This window comes from Trichosurus vulpecula, chromosome 2, assembly GCF_011100635.1.
Source record: "Trichosurus vulpecula isolate mTriVul1 chromosome 2, mTriVul1.pri, whole genome shotgun sequence".
Lineage (NCBI taxonomy): Eukaryota > Metazoa > Chordata > Mammalia > Diprotodontia > Phalangeridae > Trichosurus > Trichosurus vulpecula.
Genome location: NC_050574.1, coordinates 329,153,039 through 329,175,884, shown reverse-complemented (window position 1 = coordinate 329,175,884; position 22,846 = coordinate 329,153,039). Strand labels below are relative to the sequence as shown.

At 41.3% G+C, this 22,846-nt stretch overlaps 1 protein-coding gene across 8 annotated transcripts in view; it reads left to right on the top strand.

Moving 5' to 3' along the window:
- Positions 1–22,846, top strand: part of RUBCN (rubicon autophagy regulator) — a 74,841-nt gene that overhangs the window by 12,886 nt on the left and 39,109 nt on the right. For 2 of the 8 annotated variants that reach the window (XM_036744666.1, XM_036744663.1), the window contains exon 1: positions 5,719–5,965. The exons of 1 other annotated variant lie outside the window; for it this stretch is intronic. In XM_036744666.1, coding sequence (XP_036600561.1) covers positions 5,901–5,965 — 65 coding nt within the window. In that variant the 5' untranslated portion in view covers positions 5,719–5,900. Of the gene's footprint in view, positions 1–5,718; positions 5,966–22,846 lie in introns of those variants that run through there. 5 more of the 8 variants (XM_036744667.1, XM_036744665.1, XM_036744664.1 and 2 more) reach the window with 4 other exon arrangements.

Genomic DNA, 22,846 nt, shown 5'->3' with positions numbered 1-22,846 from the left:
TAAGTATTGATATTTTCAGTATCTTTGGTACTTTAAAGCACAATGCAGTTTCCCCGCTTATCTTCTTAAACCATGTGCAAGATTATGATTGGTATATCTGCTTTTTTTAATTAGCCTGAAAAAAATTCTATATCAACCTCTCATCTTAACTTTTTAGTTAATCTTACTTAACTTTAACTTAATCTTTATTTCCTTATATCTAGAGTTAATAATTATTCCTTAATTGCCAAAATATGATGGTCCTACTCTTGGTTCTAGTTCTTCTTAACCTATCTGCTGCATTTGAAATGGAGACCACCCTCTTTTCTTGAATACTCTGGGTTTTTCTGAGACTACTCTTTCTGGTTTACCCACACTACCTGCCTACTCTTTTATTAGTCTCTTTTGCTGGTAAATCATCTACATCATACCCTCTAACTGTGAGTGTTCCCCAAAGTTCTGTCCTTGGCCCTCTTCTCTTCTCCTTTTACTTTTTCTTGGTAATCTCAAAAGCTCTCCTGGGTTTAATAAAACACAAATAACCAATAAGCTTGGATGTCCAGAGAAAGAGAATATATTTTGATGGAATAAAAAACTGATGACTATGTGCCTGACTTAGTGGTAGGACATCAGAATAATGATAACTGACAAGAGGAATTGAGATTTGAGTTTTTCGTTTTAAGCATTTGACAGACACCTGGAGGAAAACAGAATAGCCCCAAAGCAGCTACTCAACCACAGAAAAGAGAAGTAAAACGGTCAGAAGTCATCCGTGGCCTCTCTTTAACTAGTTCCCAGGCTAGCACATTAAGAATGGATTTTGGAATGGAAACTAAAAGTCCTGACAACCAAATCCGTACATGGACTTATACAATTAGGGGGCTTCTAGGTACTTACATGAGCTATTAAGCTTAAAATTGTAATAAAGACATTTCGGACACTACCGGAGAGTAATTTTTTTTTTTTGAAACATCAAGAAGCACAACATACCTCTTTCCCTACAGAGATTTTTTTTCTCTTCTAGGGAGATGAATTGGTCCAGATCTATATGTCCAGCCCCAGTTTCTTCCCTGATCTTCAGTTCTGTATCCCTAATTGCTTGTTAAATTTTTCAAAATTGTTGTCCCAGAAACATCTTAAACTCAACATGTCTAAAACCGAATTCATTACCTTTCCCCCTAAACTCTTCCTTCCACCAAACTTTCCTCTTTCTGCTGAACACATATCCTTTCAGTGTCTCAGGTTTATAATCTAGGCATAATCTTGGACCTCTCACTCTCCCTCACTTCACACATATCCCCTTTTGTGGTGGAAGCAATATCTGCTGAGACTGGAAAGTCCTTTTTGTTTAGGCTAGGATAGTTTTTCCCTTAAAAAGCAATGAAACAATCCTCAAGACATTCCGGAGTATCTTAAGCCTCAGTGGATGAAGACAGGACAACCTGAGTTCAAATCTGGCCTCAGCTACTGAGTAGTTGGGCATGTCATTTAACCTGTCTGCCTCAGTTTCCCCATCTATAAAATGGAGATGATAATAGCCTCTACCTCTCAGGGTCATGATGAGGACAAAAATGGATAATATTTGTAAGGTGCTTTACAAACTTCAAAGGACTATATAAATGCTAGTATTATCGTTATTATCAATAAAATAGTTAACATGAGCCATGTAACCCATCAAGCCCTGTGAAGAAGCTGTTGGAACTCCTCAGACTCCATGCGCTCCATGCTGCCCTGAGTCAACAGAGCTGATCAGGCTCTCCTTCCTATGGAGGGAGCTGCATCCAAATGATTCAGAGCTTCATCTTTGCTGCATATCCTTCCCATCCTGTTGTTAACTAGACTTCCTCTTGTAAAATGATACGCGTTCTACAAGTGACTTATTTGGCTCCATGGGCAAGTCTAAAGCACTGGACCGGTCAGAATCCATAGGCCTGGCCACCAAATGACCGTTACTTCACTGAGACTGCAGTGACCTTGGTTTGCTCAGCCCTCATCCTGCTTGACTTCTCTGCAGCTTCTGTCCACCTGCCTCCTCCTAGACATTTTGTCCTCTCTCAGCTTTAGGGACATTCCTTTCCTTTTCAGTCACCTTTGTCGAATCGGTCAACTCACAACCAACAAGCATTTCTTAAGCACCTACTATGAGCCAGACTCTATGTTGAGCCCTTGGGATACAAATATAAAGAATGAGTAATCCCTACTCAAGAGGAGTTTGTATTTTTATGTATCTACTATCATCGGCCTGCTGAACCCTGCCATTTGGAAGATCCAGTGGCATCTCATGTCCAAAACATGTCCAAAATAGAATTCATTAGCTTCCCCCCAAAGCTGCTCCTCCTCCACATGTCCTTATTTCTGTGGAGAACTCCACCATTCTTCTCGTCCCTCAGTTTCACAACTTTACTTCCCACATTTAGTCAGTTGCTAAGGCTACACAACCTCTCCTGTACACAGTCATAATTCAGGCCCTCATCATTTCTTGCCCAGACTAAAGCCTTATAATTACTATTCCTGCCTCTAATTTCTTCCTTCTCCAAACATCCCCTCACGAAGCTGCAAAATTATATCCTTCAAAATACAGCAATGACCATGTTAATCCTATACTCAGAATCTTCAGTGATTTGCTTCCGGAATAAAACATAAACTCCCCAGCCTGGCCTTTAGAGCCCCCCCATAAATGGGGGCTCTAAAGTTCCAGCCTAACTTTCCTGCCTTGTTTCACGAGTCTCCTCTTCGTGTATTAGGTGTTCTAGCCAAACTGGCTTCCTCTAGCCAATCTCAAACCGGTTGGCCTCTCCCCTAGCCTCTCTCCTATATTTGTGCCTTCACACAAACTGACTCTTACTCCTCATTTTCCACCTTTTAAAGTCTCTAGTCTCCAAATTCAGTTTAGGTACTAAATCCTTTGGAAATCTTTCTGCCCTTCCTCCCTTGATTGGATTATGGTTCCAACTTTGGAAGGGGTGGGGAGGGGAGAAGAACACACCTGTCAGGTGGCAGATATTAAGATGGCTGTGATGTAGAGTGAATTTTGACTGAAGCCAGTCCAGATAGAGTGAACCATTACAGGCACTCATCAGTCAAGGTGCTGGGGGTTTCAGCAGGGGAGTAGTTCTTCAGATGAAGGGGTTAAATCTTCTAAAGGATAGTCACTGGACCAGAGGGGGGAGGGGCAGTGAGGATGGCTAGAATGATGTAATTTTTTTTTTAAATCACTGATTAAGTTTAACTCAAAGAGGAAAGCAGTACTGCCAATATTCCTGAAAAGTGTATCAATCTCCCTGCTTCTCGCAGGGGCTTCATTCACTAACTGAGACTTGTCAAACAAAATCCCTCTGGATGCTAATCCCTAATTAAAATGTAAGCTTCTTAAGGGCAGGGGTTATATTTCTGTAGTATTTGTATTTACAGATCTTACCATTTTTGTTGAATGCTTTTTCAGTCTTATGGGACTTCATGAACCTTTTTGGGGTTTTCTTGGACTTGAGTGGTTTGCCATTTCCTTCTCCAGCTCATTTTACAGTCGAGGAAGGTGAGGCAGAGAGGGTTAAATGACTCCCCAGGGTCACACAGCTAGGAAGTGCCTGAGGCCAGATTTGAATTCAGGAACATGAGTCTTCCTGGCACTCTACCCACTGTGGCACCGAGCTCCCCTGGCTCTTAGCATAGTGCTTTGTATTTAATAAAGGTTTTTTCTTTCATTCCTATTGTTCTCTTAATTCTGCTTATTAAGCTCTGCTTCAGTTCACACAAATCTTCCTAGGTTGCTGATTCCCACTGCTGTGGTGTTTCAGCCTTCTGCTTTTGCTTTTAATATAATATCTGTGGACTTGTATCTACCCTGACCTTTGGTAAGCTTCTAGATGACTGTGTATGGGACAGCAACTTCACCCAAAATTAAAAACTCAGAGGCTTCTCAAGTAGAAAGTAGAAATGAATTTTATTACGATCCGAGGGAAAGGGCAGTCTCTGAACCTGTAGGGAGAGGCAGCGCCCAGATGGCAGAACTCAGCTTTATACCCTAACGGGAAACAACCCTCACCCGGCCACTAACCTTTTACTCTCATTGGTGGAGTTCAGGCTCACAATCTAAACGTGGAAATCTACTACCCCAAGTACAATTTAGCCAATGCCAACTCTTAAAAACACTTTTATCCTTATTTAGCGAGGCTGGGCAGGGGGGTTGGTGGAGGGAGGGGAGTCAGGCTGCTCTAAGTTTCGGATTCCTACAGGTGGTAACTCGAAACTTAGGCCTAGCTGACGATCAGAAGCCCTGAGCCACGCTGAAAAGTCCCCACCTCCATTTATCCCACTCAACTAACAGAAAGGCCGAGAACCAGATTCCATGAGAGGGCTTCACCATCCCACTCAACTGTGACTGCTTTTGTCTTTGTATTCCCTGTGCCTAACACAGTGCCTAGCCTTTAGCTTGAATTGAACCTTTCTCAGCCTTTGTGATGTGTCTTTGTAACAAGTCTACAGGTTTTACTGAAGGTAAGAAACCCAGGCCTACAGAGATCCAGTGACTCATTCTGATGCACACTACAGGTCAGTTTTAATGGTGGGTGGGATTTAAACTGCTCCCTCTTCCTTGCAAGTCCAGTGCTCTTCATACCTCCAAAAATCCTTCATTTTCTGCCTCTTCTGTGCTAGAGCCCTCTGCCTTCTCACAAGATACTGCTCAGCTTTCTGAGGTGGGAAGAGGAGGCAGCCATGTTATGCCTTGGAGTTACAGCCCCTTGATGGTAATGATGAGGTTCAGACTGTGGGAACCCCCTTGGACTCCACCCTGAATCTTCCCACTTGATCTGGCTTTTCATGGCCAAATAGCCTAGCCTGGCCTTCCATTGTCTGACTACCTCTGGATTGCCTTCTGGCTGTTTCCCACCCTGGATCCTGATCAAAGTATCTATACCCTAGCTAGCTCTCTTTTTGTCTGTCATCTCCGGGTAGCCTTCAGCTATTTGCCACCCTGGAGTCTGACCCCACCCCAGTCTGCTCTAAACTCCTCCCCTGGTCATCCCAGACTACTTAAGACCACTCCTTAATCCCTCCCGCAATCTTTCTGTATGTAAGTCTCATCTTACTTCCGTGAAGGCGCTCAGATTCAGTCTAGCTCAGTAGATTGTCTGGCCCACTTGTGAAAACAAGAGTCATAAATGGTGAGATTTCTAATGACAACCCAGTATGGCAAGTCCTTAATAAACTTTGTTTTTCAAACTTGGCTGAGAAGGCTTCAGTTGAATTCATTGGGCAGGACCCCGTAGTGTCTGGAGCACCCCCTCAACCCCAAACCTCATCAGTAACAGAACTGGAGGAAACTCTCCTCTAAGGGGCATGCCTGGGGTGGACCTCAGTTGCACAGAATGAGGAGGCCAGCTTGGACTGCGCTTTGCACTGTTGGAGGAGGGATACACAAATCAGTGAGACAGCAGATCCACCCCAGGTACAGAAGCATAGACAATGTGGACAGTCTAAATCTAGGTGTATAGAGAGAAGGGTGTCAGTGTGGTGCGGGCTGTGGATTTGTAACTGAAGGTTTCTTCTACTTCCAAGCACCGTGGGAGGCAGAGCTGGCGCTCCCCCTGGAGCTCAGGGGACTAAGGTCGTGGGGGGGCGGGGCGGAGGGAGTGGGTAGCAATGAGGCCACGGCCTGGGGCCAGAGTCGTTACCCGGAGTGCATGCCGGGAGTGGTAGTTTTTTCAGCGTGGTGTGCTGGGAGTTGTAGTCCTCGGTGACGAAGAGGGGGCCCCGGAGCCAGAGGAGCGGGAGGAGCCAGAGCCTCCCTGGCAGTGTCAGCGGCACCCTGGCCCGCTGGACGCTCGCCCCGACGCCCGGCCTCCGGCTTTCTCGGAGCTATTGTATCCCCAGAGTTCGGCTAGGCGAGGCGACGGGAGCGAAAGGGGCCACGCCTTACCCCGATGCGGCCCGAGGGCCCAGGAATGGAGATCGGCTGCTGCGGAGAGAGACTGCAGGATGAGAGCAGGTGGGAGGGGGAGGAGAAGGGAGGCTGGGCCGGGCCGGGCTGACGGGCGAAGGGCAAGGATCGATGCCGGAGAGCAGGGACTGGCGGGGCTGGGGGCTTGCCGAGGGGGGTGGGCGGGGCTGAGCAAGGGGGTGTGGGGGCTGGGGGGTGGAGGGAAAGTGTGATGGGTGCGGGGGGTGGGGTGGGGCGGAAGGTGGTTCGGTGGAGAGTCCGAGAAAAAGCATCCCTCCTGAGCTTTGGCTGTCTCACCTGATCCATGGCAGCAGGAGCTGGGCCGCATCTTCGGGGCCGCCGAAACCCTGCACCAAGCACGCCTACCCGAGCTATAGACAGGGTTGGGGATGAAGGAATTTCTGGGTGCAAAGGGCAGGACTCTTCGGGGAGGTAACTAGAGGAATGTGCAGCAGGGAGTGAAGAGGCCGAGGAAAGGGAAGAGGGGAGGGGGCTGTGCAAGAAAGGGGTGGTGATTTTGGAGAAGTCCTGGGTGGCAAGGGCTGCAGTTAATTGACTGAGACACACTGCTGGTGTCCGTGGTGTGTGCTTGGGTTCCCGGCCTGGCCGCTTCTCCGTGCGTGCCGGCAACCTGCTTTTCAGGATCACTGTTGACACGCTTCCTTGAATATAGGGTAAATTGTCATCGTATTTACCTGTGGAAGTAGTTTAGGAAGCAAATCAGCGTTTGGATTCCAGTAACCACAACGAATAAAACCATCAAACCAGCCCCTTTATTTTATGTGTAAGGCAGAAGAAGCCCGGAGAGATGAAGAGACTTGCCCAGGGTCACACAGCTGCACAAGGGCCTGAGGTGGGGCGCTGGAGCCCAGGTTTTCCTGCCTCCTAAGGCGGGGGCTCCATCCTCTACTGCCATTCCCCGTGCAAGGGTGTCAGCATTTTTAATGTGGCTAATGACTCATTAAGAACTTTCATTCCCAATGAGAATTAAGTATTTGAAATGTCATGGGGGCTAAATAGAAATAGAGACCATTAAAGTCTTTTGTTGCCGTTTAAAAACCAGGTTTCTATTAGTAATGGTACTTAACTCTGTCAGGGCTAGAAGGGGGAAGTGTATTTCTTTGTGTGAGGAAAAAAAAATCTCTGCAGGGGAAGGGGCATTTTGTGCTTCTGTGGAGTCTTGATGTTCCAATAAAAAAACAAATTAAACTTTCAGTCCAGGTACAGCTTGTCCCAAATGTCTTAATACAGTTTAACCAGAAGCCACATAGTTGTAGTTTGGTCATGCAGGAATTTGGTTGTCAGAACTTTCAGTTTCCATTCTAAAAAGCTATTCTTAATGTGTTAGCCTGGAGGTATTACATCTCTGACGTGTCTTCCTCAGGAGGCCATATGGGCTCACTGCCGGGCACCTTTGTCCCCATGGTTCTCTGCCCATGTTGCTTTGCTCCTAGCCAAGAAGCTCCAATACTGATTTCAGCAGAGTAGTTGTCACAATAAAGTATGAAGATCCCACTGAAATCATTGCTACGTGACTTTTCAGGGTTATTTCTTTAGAATGAAGTGATCAAGGTTTGATCCATTCACTTAGCTCTATTTTATGAGGGTTATCAAGTATGACCCAGGACCTCCCCCTTGGCCCCCCCACCCCTAAGGTGGGGGTCTCCCTGAGATTCTTTTTAGGAGATCTTTGAAGTCAAAACTATTTTAATAAAAATGCTAAGATGTTTAATTTCTAATAGGTAAATATTTCTAGATATAACCCACATTAAGAAAAGCTAGTAATTTTTGAGAGTATTAGAGGTGGTTCAGAGACCAAAAAGATTGAGAACTACCTTGTATCCTGGCCATAGACTGCCTCTCTAGTTTCATGCATGCCATCTTGCAAGTGCATACCCATGGTCACAAGGGGAAACTGACTTTAAAAAGGGTATGGATGAGTCAGGGCAAATCTAATACAACCAGGGCAAAAGCAAAACAAAAAACAGCTCGTTCACTCGTATGGTGGGTTAGCAGCTTTTTATTTTTGTGTGTGAAAGACAATTCATTTTTGACAAAATTTCCTGTTAGAACCACAAGATTCCTAGTATCAGGGAGGAGTTTGGCATTGCAGGGTTCTGCTAGGAAGATGACTCATTCCGCCCTTCTTCCCGTTCATATCTTTACTGCCTGTCTTTTCTGAATCTGGGTCCTTGAGATGATGACTTATTCCATCGCAAGCCTAACACGTTAGCCTAACTTTTAACTCTTGAGTGCTGTTAATGATAGATTTCTCTCTTCTATTGTGTTAGATTCCTTTGTCATTTCTAATCTGGGTAGTTATCATTCAGTCCGAATTCTGGGATAAATGATACCCAACAATTGTCTCTAGGGGAGTTCCTGAACACTGGTAGAATTGTTTAAAACTATAATCTTGATCTCTTTGGCCACATAACCTCTGAGGGTCCTTCTCGAAACTCCCACTCTCACAGATAAGTCTTGTTTCCCCAGAACAAGGCTACATCTTCCCTTTAGGTGTATCCATTGAGGAGTTAGGGAAGTAATTCTCTTAATTCAGTCAGGTCAGTCCCCTGACCAGTGTGCTTCTCACCAAGATTATCAATTGGAAATCATTTTATTCAGCCAGCCATAAGTAGCTTTTAGAAACAAGTATTTACCAAAGTGGTACAATAAATACAGTTGGTACAAAATATCCCCCAAAAGTCTGTGATGCTTTCCTATAAATCCATATAGACTTAAGGGAAAGTAGGCTCAGGCTTAGGAAACACATGTGGCAAAGGAAATAGCTCATAATTTCTGGCTCCTGGAAATCTTTTCTTCCTTTTGTGGGTGCTCAAAAAAATCACTGTTAGGCATGGTGTGGTTTCTTTGCTGGGCATCTTGTGAAATTGTGAATCTAGGTTCAGTCTGTTCTTGGCTTCAGACATAGCTGTAGGCTGATCTGAGGGTGACACTAGGATACCAATGGGAAAATGGGAAGGCCAATATAGTCAAAACCCTTTGAAGCTTGCAAGGTCAAGGTCCTTGACCAGGTAAGGGGATGGGAAAGAGACCCTAGACCATGACTACTCTTCGCCTCCCTTCCTCTGGCTGCCCTCCTTAGGATTGCCAAACTTACTCCAATATCCATTTCTATACTTGTTTGATAATTTGTGGAAGATCCTTAGTGTGCGACCAGATTTCCTCCAAATATCCGAACATCATTCCTGTGTAATGTCATTTCATTCCAAGGACTTCACACTTAGTCTAAAGCGTATATATGATTCTGATTATTTGGCGATCTTACCACTGTGTGTGACCAGTTAAAATAAGGAACTTTTCAAAAAATCTCTCATATAATTTAAGATGAAAGAAACTGAGAAGGGTTGCCATTTCCTTCACATCCTGGCCTGTGCTTGCCTGCACCAGCCCCCCAGTGTGATTGAGGTGATGATGCAACAGGGTTTGGATCTGCTGGAGGAAATGCCTGAAATCATACATCTATAACAAATCTTGAAGAGTTGAAGAGACTGTCCCTGGTATCTGCAATTGGAAGAAAGGGACATAAAGGACATGGAGATGGTCAGACTTTTAACTATTTAAGTGGTTGCCAATTTGAGAGGAATTAACTTGAATTAACAGTAAAACATAAAAATAGTTTGTGGAGAATACAGTTTGATTCTAGTTGCCCAGAGAGAGTTGTTCATCTGTTGTGAATATAAAAAGCCGGAGTAGTGCCCCTTGACCTGGACTTGTCATTATCACTGAGAATATTTCAATCATAAATAATTCACGTCGTTTAAAGAGCAACTTGCTAGAAGGAAATAAAGTTGGGGGTGCTGCTAAGTAGTCATCTCCAAACCACAGACCAGCAAGGGATATTTCTAGCTAGTGTATTACCTTGGTAGTGTACAGTTGTTTTTGACTCTTGGTGACCCCATTTGGAGTTTGCTTGGGAAGATACTGGAATGGTTTGCCGTTTCCTTCTCCAGTTCACTTTACAGATGAGGAAACTGAGGCAAACAGGGTTAAGTGACTTGCCCAGGGTCACACAGCTAAGAGGTATCTGAGGCCAGATTTGAACTTAGGAAGATGAGTCTTCCTGAATCCAGGCCCAGCACTCTACACCACATAGTTGCCTGTGTTTGTTACCTTATTGGGTAATTATTCAGGAACTGAAACTATCTACACAAACTTACATAGTTCTTGATTTTAAACCACAATTCACGAAATCTCTTGAGTTGGCAGGCACCTCAGTACCTGTTCCTCTCACAAGACATTCCATCCCCTGACTGTGTTTTTACTAGCTATTGCCCATCTCTAGAATTCTCTCCTGACTTCCCTGGCTTCCTTCAAGTCCCAACTAAAAATCCCAGGTTGTACAAGAAGCCTTTCCAAGCTCCTTTAATTGCTAGTACTTTCTGTTGATTATCTCTGATTTATCCTGCATTTTATCTGGTTTGTATATAGTTGTTTGCATGTTGTCTCCCATTAGACTGTGAGAGTGGGGATTGCCTTTCTATCCCCATTGCTTAGCACAGTGCCTATTACTTGGTAGGAGTTTAATAAATGATTATTGACCGAATGATTGATTGAAATGGAATAGAGTGACTTGATTGAGTAAATAAAAAACCCTACCCTTCCATTCTAAAGCAGATGTTCTTTTAAACCTGGGTATGTGGATCCCCAAAAGGTCTGTGGACAGATTTTAAGGGATCTGTGAATTTAGTTGGGAAAAAAATTATATCTTTATTTCCACAAACCTCTCTAAAATGTAGCATTTCCTTTATTTAAAACCATTATTCTAAGAAAGAGTCCATCAGCTTCATCTGACTGCCAAAGGGCTCCCTAACACAAAAAAGGTAAGAACCCCTCCCTGCTCTAAGGAATCACCCACCCACTTGTAGACAGCTGAGTGAACTGTCTTTCTGCTCTTCCACATTCCTTTCTTATCTTTAAAAGACTTGAACTATATAATACAATCTAAAGTCTCATTCAGCAAGCATTTATTAAGAGCCTGCTAAGTGCCAAGCACTTGTGCTAAACTCTGGAGATACCAACAGAGGCAAGAGACTTCGCCTGCTCTCTAGGAGCTCGCAGTCTCATTAATTATGTCATTATGATGTAATTGAACCCTTGGGAGCTGATGAGATCACCAGGTAAAATACTAAAGAGGGCCTAGGGCAGAACTTTGAGGGGCACCCATGATTAGTGGGCATGACCTGGATGATAGGTCAGACTGATAAGAACCAGGAGAGAGCAGTGTCAAGAAATCCTAGAGGGAAGAGACTATCAAGGAGAAGAGGGTGATAAAGAGTGCCAGGCTGCAGAGAGATCCAGAAGAAGGAGGATAGAGGAAAAGTCGTATGTGGTGACTCAAGAAATCATTGCTAACTGGAGAGAGCAGTTCCAGTTGATGATGTAGTCTGAAGTCAGCTTGTAGAGAGTGAAGAAGAGGGTGAGAGGAAAGGAAGTGGAAGTACCTATTGTAGATGGCCTTCTCAAGGAATTTAGCCTACAAAAAGGAGGAGAGCTATGGGACCCTATGGCGAAAGTGGACATTCTGCTTAGTTTTTCTGGTGTAGTGCCCTACATCCCTGTATAGTTAATGAATGGTGACATTGCTGTTTAGTATACTCAGTGAAATTACTATTCCTTTCCATGTTCATCTCTTTCTTACCCCAATCCATTCTCTTACCTATCTTTTTTCAGCTCTCACCTGTTCAATTCCCCTGCCTATTCCAGTGTTCAGCAGCCTAAAGAGGCATACTAGATGTCTGGCCAATATTTATGCTGCTAATCTTTTTTTTAGTAGCATAAAAACAGCTGCAAACTATAAGCTTCCGAGTAATAAAGAACATTGGAGAATGACCCAAGGAACCAGGTCATAGAGGAGGGTGGAAGAAAATTTCTTTGCCATTTTCTGGGTGTCTGCATAGGGGTTCAGTTCCCCTAAGCTGTTTTTGCTTCTTATGGTTTCATCCCTATTTCTCCTTCCAAAACTATAGTTTCTTTAAGAAGCACAGGACTTCCCCACTACAATTCTACATCTTCTCCCACCCTCCCCCCACCAAAGCAACATCCATATACTTAAATAGCATAGAAATATCTTCGTTTTCTGGATCTTTTCTAGACAAGCTCTAGTATATCTACAACTCAAGTTTATGTTCTCCAACTGATTTGAAGGGTCTTAATCCATAGTGACTTTGGGGAGAGAGGAGGAGGGATATCTTTATATGTTCCTTCTGAATAGCCGCTGGGCTATTTATAATAATAGTAATAATAGCTAGTATTTTTATAGTGCCTTACAAATGGTGTCTCATTTGCCTACATCCTGATTGTAGAATACATGGGTGTATCATTTACCACTACTGATATAATTTGAGACTAAAATAAATGAATTCCCAAAGAAAAAAACTCCAAGACCAGATGGATTTGCAAGTGAATTGTAGAAAACATTTGAATTCTGTTCAAAGAACAATTAATTCTAGTATCACATAAGCTGTTTGAAATATTAGGAAAAGAAGGGAACCTTCCAGTCTCTTCCAATGATACAAATATGATCTTGATACATCAGCTAAACCAGGGAAAGACAAAGCAGAGAATGAAAACTACAAACCAATATGCTTTGCAAACATTAGTATAAAAATTTTAAATAAAAAATTAGCAAAAAGGCTAAATAAAACAGCATATTAGAATGATTATACACTATGACCAGTTTGGACTTATGCCTGGAATCCAGGGTTAATTTAACGTAGGGAAAACTATAAATATAATAAACCATGTTGACATAAATAATAAAACCACATGATTATGCCAGTAGATTCTGAAAAGGTTTTTGACAAATTCAATATCCATTTGTTTTTTTTTTAGAACACTAGAAAGCATAGAAACACATAGAAAGATAAGTGTATCTTTCCATAATATGTTAAATACTATCTACCTAAAATTAAGAGCAAACATATGTAATGGAGAAAAGTTAGAGCTTCCCTCCAGGAATATTAGGTGTAAAGCCAGGATGCCCATTATCATCACTATTTGATATAGTTCTAGAAATGCTAAGCTATGGCAAAAAGGCAAGAAAGAGAAATTGAAGGAATAAAGATAAGCAAAGAGGAAACAAAATTATTGCCTTTTGTAGGTATGGCAATTTACTTAGAAAAACAGTCAACTAAAAATGGAAACATTAAATTGAACAATGTTGTAGGATATGAAGTAAATCACATAAATTATGAGCAATTATTTATATTGCCAATAAAACCCAGCAGATATACTTAGAGTAATTGTATTCAAAATATCTACAGAAGCTTTAAAATATTTGGGAGGCAGTCTACTAAGGTATATTCAGGAACTGTATAAGCCACTCTGCAAAAAATATAGATCTAAAAATAGGAGAAATATTAATTGCTCATGGGTAGGTCGAAACATTAGGTGTAGGGGTGTTCAGGGAGGACTCGCACCTTTGGTGTGAGGGCTTGCTGAGCCCTGTTCAGGGCTGCTCATCCACCTTTGGTATCCACCTGTGGCTCCAAGAAATTGTAGGATTCTCAGCAGGCACACCCTGGTAAAACCATCTCAGCAGACAGGCTAAATCAGGTTGAGGGTAACTGACAGGACTCAAACCTATCAGTGAATTGGGGGGATGTCTACCCTAAGCGTATGAAGACTTCCCCCACAGAATGGGCAGATGAGAACATTTTGTTCCAGTGGCCATGAAGATACCTGAAGCAGGTGCTGTGGAGCACTTTGAGCATGGTCAGGTATCAAAGACACCAAGGTCATCCACTGCATCCTGGACCATCACCAGCTGTTCTGACTTTCATCTTACCACTGGCCTTCAATAACTGGTAGAGCAAGTAAAGCTGATGACTTTGTCCAACTCTGCCTCACTTAAATCCAATTTATGTGCAAGTCAAGACATCATCCTATCATGTCAGTGGTCATCTTCAAAAAATAAAGGACAAACAACAGATAAATGGTCAAAGGGCAGGAACAAACTTTTTTCAAAGGAATATGTCCGAGCTATCAACATCCGTATGAAAAAATGCTCTACATCAGTAATAATTTGAGAAACAAATATTTAATGCACTTTTGAGATTTCAGATGACAAAAATGGAAAATGACAAATGTTGGAGGAACTGGGAAAACCGACACTTTAATATCCTATTGGTGGACCTGTGAATTGGCCTAGCCGTTCTGGAAAGCAATTTGGAACTGTACCCAAAAAGTTACTGGACTGTGTGTGCCCTTTGACCAAACCATTGATATATGTGTTACTGTACGTATAGCCCGTAGAGATCAGAGAAAGAGGAAGAGGTCCTCTATGTATATTTACAGTATCTCTTTCTGTAGCCAAAACAAGGAAACTAAGGATGCACTCACCTATTGGAGAATGGCTGAACAGATTGTTGTATATGAATGTAATTGAATATTAATGTGCCATAAGAAATGAATAAGTGGAAAGTTTCAGGGGAAACTGTGAAGGATTCTATCAGTGGATTGAGAATGAAGTGTTTAGAACTGGAACAGTTTATACAACGATAACCAAAATTACAATGATGAACCACAAGTGCAGAGGACCAGGGCTATAAACATGCTGCCCATCTCTCGTACAGAACAGAGATGGGTTCAAAAGGCAGAATCAGACATTCTTGGACAGCATCAGAGTTGGAAATTGTTTTTGTTGGACTATGCAAATTTATTATGAGGATTTTTTTCTTTTTTTAAGTTGCTCAGTGGGGGGAGAAAAAATAAATTAAAAAAAAAATTGGGGGCTAAAGAGATTATTGGCCCTTGGGATGTGGGCTTATCAGCATTTATCAAATCGTTTCTTCAGACTGCTTTCCTATTTAGGTGCTTTTGGGACAGAAATCAAAAAAGGGTTTGCCCAATCCTCCCTGTGACACTTTTTTCTCCCTTCTGTACATGCTGTGCATCGTGGTGTTGCTTCTATGTGAATGTTACATTTCATGTCAAACACCTGCGAATCCAGATGCAGTATGGCTATAAAAATTTTTATATAGAACTTTTTATATAGAACTTACAAAGTGTTTTACGTGTATTTTATTTGACAAATAAGACAAATAAGTTGTAGAATAATAAGACTATTTTTGTATGGCTTAAGGCAGCCAGCTTCATGATTTTGTAGTTTTATACATAAATCAACAGATTGAGTATCCAGTCAGTGCTGGTTGCACTTTGTATATTGAGAAAGTTTCTTTTCCCTCTCAGGCCTCTTGGCAACCACAGTGTTAAAAAGGGCTCTGGAATCATTATTCTTTGAGGAAAAGTTTTATACCTGTTTAAGGTCTAAATGCAGTCGAGAAACTTCTTGCACATACAATATGAGACATTGCTGCCTCTTTTGGTTTTGTTTTTTAATTTTGTTGATATCCTTTGCTTTTATATTACCTTCATTTACAAATAGATCCCTCATTTCTCGTAATAAAGAATAAAAAAAGAAGGGGGGGGCAATTCAGAAGACCTGATCCAGCAGACTAACCAAGTCAGACTGTATGGGCAGTTGTCCTCCACCACTGCAAAGAAATGCATTTTCTCACCACTGGAGCCAAGCTTAGTCATAATTACATAGCATTCACTTGTTTGTTTTTTCTTACATTACTCTTCATCAGGTCATACAAGTCTTCTCATCCAGGCTTCTCTGTATGTGTCATTTCTTAGGACACAATAATATTTCATTATATTCATATGCTACAGTTTGTTTAGCCATTCCCCAATTGATGGCCTACTTAAGTGACAGACTTTGTTCTCATCAGAAAGTTAATATTCGTAAAAATCATTTAACACAGTACGTGGCACGTAAGAGGCTCCACATAAATGATTATTTCCTTTCCCCTTCTCCCATTTGTTCTACTCTGGACATATATTTGTGTCAGTTCTTGGAATATTTTGGAGGACAAACTTGTATTGTGACATTTGCTGCAGATATTTTCACCATTCTGTCATTTCCCTTATTGCTTTCATTGATTTGATTCTTGCAAAAGCTTTTAAATTTTGTGTAGTGAGGACTTTTTATCTTTTATGATCTCTGCTCTTTGCTTTTTTTTTGGTTAAGAATTTCCTACCTAGCCATTCCTTTATATGGGTTTTTTTTTTTTTTTGGTGATTTGGCCTTTTTCTGCTTTACATGACAGTCATTTCCCCACATAATGGCTCCCACAGAGCTATCCTTTGTAACAATGGAAAATTTCAACAAAACAACAGCGTCAGTTAGACAATATATACAATTATGTACATTCCTAATCTACCACCTCTCTTGAGAGGAAAGAGATATGTTTTATATCTTGATATCTGGCATTTAATTTGAATTCAATTGCTTTTTCCTATTGTTTTCATTTACATTACTTTATATATTTATATTATTTGTTATGTTATTTTAATTTTGTATATTATTCTTAGTTCTTCCATCTTTACATTAATTCATATAAGTTTTTACATTTTTCTCTAAATTCCTCATATCCTTTTTTACAGTGTAGTAATAATCCATTATGTTCATAGGCCCTAATTTGTTTAGTCATTTCCCAGTATATTTCCAGTTTTTTACTACCAGAAGGCACATTGACTGAGTTGATATATCCAGAGTTAGAGAAGATCAGGCAGGATGGGATGGTGAGAGAACCATCAAACAGAAGTCTTGACCTGTGATTAGCAGTTGAAATTATCTGGACTTGTTTAGGCTGAAGAAGAGAATGGGGAAGGGAAACACAGTAGGTGAACATGATCACTGACTTCAAACATTTCGAGAATTTTCTGGAAGAGGAATTATTCTTGAACAGCTCCAGATGAGATTTGTAAAGCAGGGCCAGTAGAATGGAAGTTAATCTGTTGGCTAGATTTTCATAACAGTTAAAATTCATAATAAATCAGGTAATCCCTAGAAGTGCTCCTGTCTTAGAACCAAACTTATTGGGGAAACGTAACCTATTTAACTGTGGATTTGGGTAATTTTTAACTTAATTGATTGTAGGTAAAGATCACAATCAGAAGAGGCACTTAGAGAAGCAAATAGAGGAGACACATAAAGAAGCAAGTAGATGTAAATCCTTGCAGACTGCAGGGGCATGCCATGGAAAAGACCCTAAGGATTAGAGGCTGGAAGTTGCTATCCTATCACCCCTATTCTTTGGACTGTGACCCAGAAGTACACACTTTTTTGTGTGGATTAGACCTGCAAAACTAGTCTCCATGATCATTTAAAATGTTTTAGAAAGAGCTCAGGATCACTCGATTAACATGAGGATGGATAAGACTGATATATCTTAGTCTGATTGTAACAAGAGCAGCAGCACTTCTTGGGGGCTTCTCTGCTTCTGGGCAAAATGGCCTTGGTAACATGGGGCTGGAACAGGAGAGCAGACAAGGGGATAATTCCAGTGGGAATGTCAGTGGAAAGTCTTTGCCTGGCAGCTTGAATGTCATGAAACTGGAAAGGGGTAAGGAGATAGAAGTGGCAAATGGTGTTAGTCCTGCTATAGCGAAGAGATTCGCTTGGGCTTCTCTGACCTGGCACCTAGGCTGAGGCTTCAGGTCCTTACTTGATAATCATTGTCCCTTCTTCCAGCTCTCTCTGAATGCAGAAGAACCTGCCATCCAAGTTTTCTCAGCGTATAGCACTCAGATTTAACAAATATTGAAGTCGTGGTGTGGCTGTGTCACCAGTCAGAATGAACACATCTTCCAGATGCCACAAAGGAGGAAGTGAGAGTCGCTTTAAGAACAGATGTAATCATTCTCCCTTTGTCCCATATGTCTCCTCTCTTTGTCTGCCCTTCCTTTCGAGAGAGATTATGCTGTTCATTTTGAGGATCTCACATTTCTACTCTCTTTTTCTTGGGAAATCTACTTTTTGGAAACAGGTTTTTTCTTTCTTTTCACTGTTTCAGACTTGATCTTTAGTTCTTGTACACAATTTTTTCTTGCTGGAATAGAGGCTCAGCACCAACCTGTGGACTCACACTGAGTTTCCAGAGTCCAAATGTCATGAAACAATTCATGGACGAGATGGGGAGGTATTTTACTGGAAAGAAGTTGTGTTCTACGATGAGATGAGATGAGAGAGAGCCAGGGGTGGGGGGAGAGGGAGAGGGAGAAAGAGAAAGAATGAGAATGTTTGATATGTGACTTTTAGGCAGAAGTCTAGACTAACATTTAAGAGATCATATGTTCTTAAAATGTGCATACCCTTTGACCTTGTAATACCACTTCTAGGGCTGTGTCCCAAAGAGATCATACAAGTGGGAAATGGACCTGTACATACAAAAATATTTATAGCAGCTCTTCAAATGGGGAATGGCTGAACAAATTGTGGTATATGAATGTAATGGAGTACTATTGCGCAATAAGAAATGAGGAACAGACGGACTTCAATATAACCTGGAATGACATATACGAACTCATGCTGAGTGAGGGGAGCAGAACTGGAGAACATAATACATGGTTAAAGACACACAATATCTGTGAGGACTAACTTTGATAGACTTGACCCTTCTCACCAATACAAGGTTCAAAGACAGCTCCAAAAGACTCATGATGGAAAAACCTATCTATGCACATCCAGAGAAGGAATTATGGCGTCTGAATGCAGATCGAGGCAAACTATTTGCTCTTTTTTTTTCCTTCTTTCTTCTTTCTCATGATTCATTATATTGGTTATAATTCTTCTTTACAACTGGACTATCATGTAAATAAGTCCAATGTGAAGGTAAATGTGGAACCTGCATTGGATTATATGCCGTCTTGGGGGGTTGGGGGAAGGAAAGGGAGGGAGAGAAAATGTGGAACCCAAAAACTTGTGGAACTGAATGTCATAAACCAAAAATAAAAAATAAATTTATTAAAAAAATAAAGTGGCACTGAAAGAAAACTTATTAAAAAAAATCATATGCTCTTTCTTAAGTAACTTTGTATGGTTCAGTTGAAGAGGAAGGAATTCAATAGGCATTTATGGAGTACCACTGTTGTGCTAGAAGTGATCCAGATTTCTCTTTTATTGTCAGAGGGCATCTCTTTGCTGAAATAAATTGCATAAGAAAGACCTTGAGTTGATCTGTCTTACCTCACACAGCCTCACAGTACTTAAATTTATAACAGTATACAAACCACTGGAGGATCACACATATACTGAGTATACATGTACTTAGCTTCATCAGGCTTCCCAAATCTGAGTCGGTTCCAGTCTCTGAAAAGAATTCATTAGAAACATGGTGGTCCTGGGAAAACCTGTCCTTCTTAGACCTGGAGGCTGGATCCAAGGGGCCCCAATGTTTAGGGTTAACACTATACTTAAAAGGGTAAAGGGAACCAATGTAGGGTAAGAAGACCCCATGTACCTTTCTTAAAAAATACTTTTTTTCAGTGAACAAAAATTTATTTTCTTTCCCTTCCCATTCCCCCATATGAATCAGGTTGCGGGTGGGGAACAGAACTCTTGTAATAAATATGAATGATAGGCAAAACAAACAGTCACATTGGTCATGTCCAAAAATATGTCTCAGTCCACATCTTGACTCCATCACTTCTGTCAGGAGGGAGGTCCTGATAGATTCCCTGGAATCTGGTTGCTCATTACTTTGATCAGAGTTCTTAATTCCTTTGTAGTTGTTTTTCTCTTATATATAATATTGCTTTTCTATAAATTATTCTGTTTCTGCTCATTTTATTCTGCATCATTTTATGCAAGTCTTTTGAGATTCCTCAAAAAACACCCTTTTCATTTCTTACAGGATAATATTCCATTATATTCATAAACCATAATTTGTTCGTCCGTTGCCTAATTTATAAGTACCCCCCTAGTTTCTAGTTCTTTGCTTCTGTAGAAGGAACTGCTTTAAATATATGTAAATATTGCATATTTATGCACATATATTCATATGTGTATGTATACACACATATGTATGTATGCATATATGTCATTTTCTTCTTTCTTTGATCTCTTTGGGGTATAAACCCAGTAGTTGTATTGCTGGGTCAGGGAATATACAGTTAGTGACTTTTTGGCTATGGTTTCCTGCACTTTTTGAATATCCCAGTTATGAGTAAACTAGATGGAAATGTACACAGAAATTAGGAGAATTCCTTTGGTGAAGACTAAATTTCTTATTCCAGCAGCCATTCTCTTGTGCTCATTTGTTTTGTCTTGAAATTCATCTTTCTTCTTCTGGGGAAAGAGGCCTAATTTGCCCAGACCAGCCTTGCTGCTTTTGGTTTAACTCCTTGAGAAAAATTATCTACATTGGGTGCTTACTCACTCTCCTGTCATTCACCTCTAAACCTTCTATAATCTGGCTTCCAACCTTATCATTTAACTCAAACTGCCCTCTCCAGAGTTACTAATGATTTCTTAATCACCAAATCTAATGATTTGGTCTCAGTCCTCATCCTCCACTTCTTTGCAGCATTCTACAGTTGACCACTTTTTCCTGGATGCTCTCTCCCCTCTAGGTTTTTGTGACTGCTTTCTTCTGGTTTTCTTCCACCCTGTCTGATTCAGATTCCTTTGCAGGGTCTTCAATGTTATAGTCAGCTCCATGTTAATGGCTTTTTTTTCCCTTCCTCTGTACTGTCTCATTTGGTGACGTCCCATGGATCAGCTCCTGTGGATTCAATTGTCATCTCAGTGAAGATGATTTCCGGGCCTACATATCCAGCTCTCCTCTCTCCCTTCAGCTATTGGCATATCCAGCTGCTTTCTGGGTATCTTGAATTGGATATCCCGTAGGCATCTCAGATTCCACACGTCCAAAAAGAACTCATTATCTTTCCCCTTCCCCAGTAATCACTTCTTCCCAACTTCCCTGTAACTTTTAGGGGTCCATGTTTCTCCTAGTCACCTCAGCTTGGAATCTCACTTTCCTCCTCAACATCTCACTCTCACCACACATCCAGTCTGCTGACAAATCTTGTCATCGATATCTTCTCAATGTCTCTCAGATGTTTCCTTCTCTCTCCTTGTAGCCACCACCCTAGTTCAGGCCTTTCCTCTGGACTATTGTAATAGCCTTCAGACTGGCCTGTTTGTTTCCCAGGTTCTAGCCTCTAGCCATGTCACAGTCCTGCTTAATGAACTCCAGTAATTCCCTTTTTTCTCTAGAATCAAATTTTAAGCCCGGTGTTTAGCTTATTTAAAGCTTCTTCATACCGTGGCCCCTTCCTCCCTGCCCAGCCTTCTCACACTTTCTCCCCTCTGTATCCTCTTAAGATCCAGCTTAGGCCTGCTTGCTGTTCCTCACATAGGATTCCCCAGTTCCTGTCTGCCTTTTCACAGACTGTCCTCTGTGAGGGAATGTTCTCCTGCCTTCCCTTGTTTCTTGACTTCCTTCAACAGTTAGCTCAAATCTTACCTTCTTTAGAAGGCCTTTCCAAGTTTCTTTAGCTGCTAGTGCCCTCCATCTCAGATCTTCATTTACTCTATATATTTTTTATGTACTTAGTTATTTACATTTTTCCCACTTTAAAATATGAACTTCTTGGGGAGAGGGGCTGTTTTTGGGCTTTTTCTTTTTTGTACCCTCAGTACTAAGTGTAAGTGCTTAATAAATGTTTATTGACACACACATGCTTCCTCCTCCTTCCTAACCACAGAGGACTAGCAAGGGCATTGGTTTCTGATTTTGGTAAAAAGAAGAAAACTTGATGCCCACTAGAACACCTAGACAGCCACTGCAGCCTATAATAGTAGCACAGTCTTTGAGCAGTCCTAAATAAAGGATGTGTTTGAATGCAAGGTAACTCCACGTAAAGAGGATTCCTTAACCTTTCAGATGTCATGGATTGACCTTTTCAGTGACCCCTTCTCAGAATGATGTTTTTAAAGCATAAAATACATAGAATTACAAAGGAGCCTAATTATAGTGAAAAACAGTGTTCAAGATATTTTTTAAAAAACATGTTTACAGACCCCAAGCTAAGGACTCCTGATCTGAATTATTATCATCACCCACTCACTGGAAGCTCTGTGAACAGATTTAACCTGGAAAAGACTGGCCTTACCTGCTGAAACTGGCTGCATACTGAGGTTGGTTGAGTGAATAAGGAGGATATTTGATGATCTCATCTTGTGGTCATCAGTTTACTTGGAGCTAGACATCAGTGGATTTTCTTTTCTTCACTGTAAGGTTAGATGTAGCTTGCCAACAAGAAATTGGAAATTGCCCTAGGCATATGTGGCAGAAGGGATGACAGAGGGGACTAAGAGAAGGTTACCTTGCAATTTTAGCCTCTGCACTTTCTTTTCAAGTTCTAGAACTTTCTTTACCCACCTTTACTGTTTTTCCTTGCTTCAAGGATCCCATTTCTTTTTTTTTGTTGTTGTTCAGTTTTTTTTTTTTACATTTTATCATTTTTATTTAATATTTTAGTTTTCAACATTGATTTCCACAAGATTTCGAGTTACAAATTTTCTCCCCATTTCTACCCTCCCCCTCAATTCCAAGATGGCATGTATTCTGATTGCCTCATTCCGCAGTCAGCCCTCCCTTCTGTCACCCCACTCCCCCCCCGCCCCAGTCCCCTTTCCCCTTACTTTCTTGTAGGGCAGAATAGATTTCTATGCCCCATTCCCTATATATCTTGTTTCCCAGATGCATGCAAAAAATGACTCTTTTTTTTTTTTGAGCATCTGCTTTTAAGACTTTGAGTTCCAAATACTCTCCCCTCTTCCCTCCCCACCCACCCTCCCTAAGAAGGCAGGCAATTCAACATAGGCTACATGCGTGTCATTATGTAAAACCCTTCCACAATACTCATGTTGTAAAAGACTAACTATATTTTGCTCCTTCCAATCCTATCCCTCTTTATTCAATTTTCTCCCTTGACCCCATCCCTTTTCAAATGTTTGTTTTTTATTACCTCCTCCCCCTATCTACCCTCCCTTCTATTGTCCCCCTTTTTTATCTCCTTCCTCCTTCTTTCCTGTGGGGTAAGATACCCAAT